This window comes from Xyrauchen texanus, chromosome 50 (assembly GCF_025860055.1).
Source record: "Xyrauchen texanus isolate HMW12.3.18 chromosome 50, RBS_HiC_50CHRs, whole genome shotgun sequence".
Classification (NCBI taxonomy): Eukaryota; Metazoa; Chordata; class Actinopteri; order Cypriniformes; family Catostomidae; genus Xyrauchen; species Xyrauchen texanus.
Genome location: NC_068325.1, coordinates 16,414,708 through 16,421,277, shown reverse-complemented (window position 1 = coordinate 16,421,277; position 6,570 = coordinate 16,414,708). Strand labels below are relative to the sequence as shown.

Genomic DNA, 6,570 nt, shown 5'->3' with positions numbered 1-6,570 from the left:
AAACACAGTGTTTATAGTTTTTGAGAAAATGAACCTTTGAAAGGCTTACTAACAGTTGTCTCTGCATATTAATTTGGGATAGGAGAAAGTATTTTAACACAGAAAAAGTTACATACTTCAACTTTAAGCCATAAAGTTTTCCCTTATATAAGATGTTAGCCAATTCCTAAATGTTAAACTGGCCATTGAATGTCATAGACTAGACTTTCCCTCTCAGACAATCTTGCAGACAGGTTTAACTAAAATGCTCACGAGGGAAACCTCAGTATTTTACCTGACTCTGTCAATTCTCAATTACAGAGTATTGATTTTGAACCTTGAAGGATGTTGGGCATGTGAAATACTACATATTGAGAATTCATAATATGATTTGCAATGACAGATTTACATACCTATGAAATCAAGATCTATATCCATGTGCCCACTGAAACCTAATGGGTTGAATCTCTCAAAGGGGTGTCAAGGCCACATGTAACCCTAAAAATAAATAAAACAAAACAAATGAAAGTATAATTGTATATTTGGAAAATTTCTGAAAAGTCTGAAATTAGAACCCTCGTGATTTGTTTGCATTGTGACATTATTTTCAAGACAATTAAGCTCCTTTTAGCCCCCATTTCTTCATTATAGTAACATTGAATACAGTCTTGATTCTCATTACTGTAACATGAAACAAATATTAATTTATAAATTTTAATATATTTACACGTAGAAATTTTTGTACTGTATTTTAAACAAAATACATTTATTTTACAGTATAATAAGTAGGGTTGTAAATCAATAAAAAATTTAACCAAATTAATGACATCATATGCCGATCAATTAATCTTATTCATCGCAATAATTGCAAATCAATATTAGCTTGGAAAGGCCCCCAAATAAACAAATGCAATATATAATGATTAAATAATTATAAATATATTTAAAGTAATTATATTATAATAAATATAATAATTATGACTTTTGTTTTGTGGCAGACAAGCACTGATTAGGAAATACAAAACGTTGCTTTAGAATGTAATCTATTAATTTTGTTTTTTATATAACTGAACAAGCCTATCATTGGCCTACAGTCCATAGTCAATCCCTTTTTTAACTGAATCCATCAATTTGTATGAAATATACTTATTATAAGGGCTTTTCTAAGGATGTGTCAATGCATATCCATCAAACTGACACTTTTGGAGCATCTCAGTTTGGTTGATGCGACAAATGCCATTTTTAGGATGCTCTGTCAAAAACGTAATTTAAAACAGAAAAACACATCTTGAGACCCCTGCATCCGATGTTGTGCTCTGTCCAGCTGTGTTTGAACCCAAGAATGCATCTTCATCTTGAGCTTCTGTGGTTTGTTGTCTTTACAGCTGCACATTGATTGTTGAGCTGAAGTTTTGCTTACTGCCCCCTGCTGACCGAGACTTGTAAAACATGAAGGTGGTCTTTTGAATGGTTTCATGAGTAGGAAAATTATTATGGTGCTGGGGAATGATTAATAGTGTTTATATATATAAGACAATACCAGAAGCATTACAGTAATGAGTCCTGGGGGTAAAATTAAGCATTACAGTAATGAGTCCTGGGGGTAAAATGTGCTGAATATTGTCCTGACAATAATGTCACGATTAAAAAAAACATAAGGGTCCTAATAGTAGAGTATATTTTCTTTTGGTTTTGGGGCAAAATGTGACCTGGACATTTCTTGACATGTTTTGCGATATTCACCCAATGATGCTTGACATTTGATATGCCCAATGCTCACATGTCTTAAAAACATTCACAAAGAACCCAACACATGTATAATGTCAAACACAAGTCTTAAGATCTATATTAATTTACATATATATGAGAAAAAAGGAAAAGAAAAAACTCACTATCCCCCTGCCTGAAATTTAGAAACCCAGATTTGAAAACCATTCGGAACCATGCAGACCTTGCAGTTGAAAACCAATCAGTTGCTCTGAAGAACAAGAGTTACAGTCGTTATGCCTTACTTTGCCACAGACGATTCCAGCAAGACTCTAGGGATGCATTCTGGGAGATGACCTGACCGAAAAGGGTGAGATTAATTTCAATCACTTCTCCAATCTGGCAGTGTTAATAATATTAGCACCTCTGTGACCCCATGACTCTTCTGCTGCAAATTACTAATTAACTTTATCTATTAAGCCATACAAGAACAATAACAAGGTCTTAAAATAGGGAGGTGTGAGAAATAATTGAATTGGTTTAATTCTTTCCCTTGTTTGACCACAACCGAAGTCAGGTCAACAGAAGTGGGTTATACCCAGAAACAGAAGGTTAGATGATGAGGGAGTGTCAAAGGAGAGCTGCTACAGTATTCAAATAAGGTATAATGGACTGCATGATCACTGAATTGCAAATATGTCATCTGAACTGTTATTCTGTGGCCTTTAACATAGCTGCTGGAGCATGTTCAAGGTTTTATGTTTGCAATACTCTTTGCAGATCAATGATATGTATTACCCCACCCCAGCAAGACTGTTAATTTGATGAAAAGTTATGAAAGTGTAGCATCTGTGTTAAGTGTAGCATTTTGCCTCCCAACAGGCAAAACAAAATGTGCTTAATATGCTTACATGTTTAATTATACAACTGCAAACCTTATGGATTTCTGTACGTTATCACATTGGGATCTATATTTAGCTGCCATTTGTACTGTCATAATAGACTGAATTCTTTTCCTTTTCTAGTCTATTTAAAATTCTATAGCTTTGAGGCTCCCACCCTCAAATCCCACATTTTCTTCTTTGGATAAAAACTGTATAAAGAGCACAAATGAAGAGGAAGATGTCTTTGAGGCAACGAGCTGACTCTGCCACAAATGAATGCCAAAAATGGAATTAACATTGTGTGTTTTATCAAATTGCCACACTTCCTGAAAAATGAAAACGTAAAGCCAAATGGCTGCCTCTGGTTTGATAAGTGTATCCCCCACATGCTGTGTAAAATATGTGTAGGTGTCTCAAATCAACAAATAAGCTTTGCTTCAGTGGAGATTGGGAATAGGAGGAAACGGGTTATTCATGTTTTGACCTGTGGCTTCAGCAGAGCTAAATTCACACCCTTTCATTTTTTTCCTACATCGTAATTAACATTGTCAACAGTCATCTTGACAAGCATCGGTTATGATCATCCCTCAAGAGTGAATTGAGGCATTTGTAAAACAAAGACCACACATTTTTCATTTTAGACAATTATCTTGTCAAACTACAGTGGAAAAGAGCACAAGTGGAACACATGGTAAAATGTGGAGATTTTTTAAATGAAACGGGATGCCTTTTTAAGTGCCACATTTCATCTGCATTTCTGGTTGGTTGCTTAACTATGCTTTAATGAGTTTGGAACACCTGCTTAATTCTGTCTCTTTCAGAACACTTATTTCCATTGTGGCCTGTGGGGACCAAAACTCCTGCTGATGGATTCTGCTGAGCTGTCTCAAGAGCCATCATTTAATTTCTCCACAACCTCGCTTCCTGCTGTCATGCTACTCACAACCATCACAGTTTCTGCTGTGCAGACACCCCCTTCCAGTAGTCCAGAATGTCATGCAGATCTTCATCCTTCGCAAACTGCACTTTCTTTCGAAGAGCATGTCCAGCTGCTATGTAGGCCTCCTCACGGGGGCTTTTCTTGTAGGGCCGGAAGCGCTCCCAGATTTTAAGAGTGCTCTCAGAGGAGTACTCAGGGCTGGAGGAATACCCTGAGTAATTGTGGTGACGAGGAGAAAGATGGGAGTAGGCAGTGTCCTTCTTGGTGCGAGTGAGAGGGTTTAGAAAGGAGACTTTCTGGGCAGGGGAGTCAGTGGCACCCTCATAGTAGAGGGCGGGGAAGGAGTGTCGGTGCTCTGAGCAGTGGTAGTCTGGGTGCACCTCCAGGTGGTGCTGCTTAGCTGTGCCGCCCCCACCTACGACAACACCACGTCCACCCGAACCACCACTGCCACCACCGGCTCCCCCTCCACCCCCGCTGCCACCATCTCCTCTGCCATTACTGACTCCATGAACCCCAATTATGGGCAGCCTCTCAAGTGGCTCCCCGCACCGAATAGGGCTGCCTTTCTCAGGGTACTTGTATGGCTCTGGGCTGCGAGGGTTGGTGACATCCAGACTGAAGACCCGAGCACTTTTGACAGAGCCACCGGAAGAGACACTGCAGCGGTTTTTGACAGCGTTTATAGGAACAACCGCAGCATCTGCACTGAGTTGTCTCTGCAAGGGGTGTGTTGCTGTGGCTGGGGGTGGGTCCCTGTAGGGTGGGGAGAGAAAGCCCCCTCCACTAATGCCAGGCCGCTCAGAAAGAGGCAACACAAGGGGAACAGGGGGTGGAGGATGGATTTTCGGGGACGACATGATCTGGCATGTCTCTGTGATGGTAGGAGACAGAGGGATTAGCCCCCTGGCTAAGGACATGACACTAGGAAGTGGTGGAGAGGCAATATTTTCTGCTGTAGTTGTAGTGGCCACAGCTGCTGCCACAACCGCTACAGAGTCTAGTTTGAGTGCATCAATGCAGTTATTGATGATCTGGTTTACCTTATCCACCTCCTTAGCAATGGTGGAGATCTCAGATGTTGAATCTCGACCATCCTCATCAGAGTCGTCATCTCCATTAATCCAATTTTCCTCCCTAGCAATATCATCCCCTGACCCTGTCACAACTCCATCTCTTACTCGCTCCTCTCCTCCTGTTGTCTGCACGTCCATGTAATTACCCTTAGTGGTGGCCATGGCTTCCGAGAAAGCTGTTGCCATCTTTTCCACTTGTGGCAGGGAGGAAAGTCGAGAAGAGGTGGTGTTGGCTGAGCCATGGAGGATGCCCAAGCTAGAGGATGTTGACTGGTTCAACTTGCTGTGGTGGTGTTGGTGATGGGATTGGTCATGGAGTTTCTGTAGTGCAGAAGGATCCTTGGCTGCTGCAGCAGCTGCTTCTGGACCATAACGCATCTCCAAGATGGTTTTTTTGACACTGATAGTCTTTTCTTTCTCCTCCTGTATTCGACGCCTGCGTAAGCAGTAGTACACCAAGCCCAACACAATGACCATCCCAAACAGACAGCCTAGAATGGTCATAATGTAATGGGTGGTGGTAGAAGGGGTTGCTTGCAAGTCATCAGGCCCTGGAGCCTGTGTTGCAAAATATAGGCAAGTGTGATTGTACCGCTGGGAATTGCGAATTGAGGCAACACAGAAGGTGTAATTTGTGTGGGGTTTTAAGTTATTTAGGGTGACAATTTCTTTTTTGTTCTTTAAATTCATGACATCAGACACATAGGTGTGGTTGTACTGCACTAAGATGTACATCTTACTGTAGGGCTTGGGGATTTGAACCAATAAGGAAGCTGTGGCGAGGGACACTGTTTGCAACTTAATGCTGGGACTATAGGTGGGGTCTGTAGTTGATGAAGCTGTAGGCTGGTGATAAGGTCCCATTTGATCAGAAATATCAATTCCCATTCCTGAAGAATCCAAGTCTGGAGGTAGGGCAGTCATGCCAGTAACAATCACTCCATCTTTACACATGGATGATAGGATAGAACGAGCATTTCTTCCAGGACTACCTCTAGGACTCAGCAGAGGGTAACCAAAGAGTTCCTTTGGCGTCTCACACTGGAGCCTGTCATAGGTGTGAGTGACATTGTCAAATGCCTCCAGCCAGATAAGGAAGCTGTACAAATCACAGCCACAGTGGAATGGGTTTCCAGCCAGTTCACACACTATAAGCCGCCCAAGAACAGTGAAAGTGGATGAATCCAGCTTTGCTAATTTGTTTGAGGACAGGTCGAGACTGCTAAGGCTTGGGCACTCCCAGAAGGCATTGGTTGCAATTACCTCTATAAGGTTATGTTGCAGATATAGGCACTGCATTCGACCCAACCCTCGCAACATTCCTTCTGTGAGGTTGGTTAGCTTGTTGTAACCCAACTGTAAGACCTGTAGATTTGCCTGTCCAGCAAAGGCACCATCCTCAATGTAGGAAATCTCATTCTTGGTGAGGTTGAGGTCAGTGAGGTTGGTAAATCGACTGAGGGAGGTGAAGAAAATTGCCTTTAGCTTGTTCTCATTCAGCCGCAAGTCATGGACGGTGTTGTTAATGTGCTGTGGGATTGTCTCATATGGAGGCTGGTTCTGACTGCAGATTGCCAGCCACACATAGCCTTTATCTCCCTCAATTAGCCAGCAGTCACCCCTCACAAAGGAAGGTGCATGTAGGATGAGAAAAAGAGGGAGAGAGAGGAGAAGAAATGTAGGTGGACAAACACAAGGGAGGCGGAATCTGCAGGCCATTCTTGGAACAACAATTGGATTTGTTTTGATCAGGGAGGGAAAGGAAAGATGTTAGGGCTCAAAATTAGAAAAAATTATCAGAGGATATGGATAGCCAATAGGATTAGAAAGATTAGAAAAAAAACATGTCACAAGGGCAGTCACAGCTGTACAATTGACATGATTCCAAACACAGTCCCCATTTTACGTGGTCCTTGTTATAAGGTTATAGCATCGCTTGCCACAGCTACAACTCATGGTCTTTGACTTTTCAACTGCTCTCCTT

The 6,570-nt window shown here is 41.7% G+C and overlaps 1 protein-coding gene across 1 annotated transcript; it reads right to left on the bottom strand.

Annotated features, from left to right (window-relative positions):
- Positions 1 to 3,518: 3,518 nt before the first annotated feature.
- LOC127641002 (protein phosphatase 1 regulatory subunit 29-like) lies at positions 3,519 to 6,305 on the bottom strand. The gene has a single exon (XM_052123737.1). The coding sequence runs from the start codon at positions 6,303 to 6,305 to the stop codon at positions 3,519 to 3,521; it is 2,787 nt and encodes a 928-aa protein (XP_051979697.1).
- Between the last annotated feature and the right edge of the window lie 265 nt (positions 6,306 to 6,570).

Bases quoted from the DNA above. Each gene is read 5' to 3' on its own strand.
- LOC127641002 (XM_052123737.1), bottom strand. From the start codon at position 6,305: ATGGCCTGCAGATTCCGCCTCCCTTGTGTTTGTCCACCTACATTTCTT.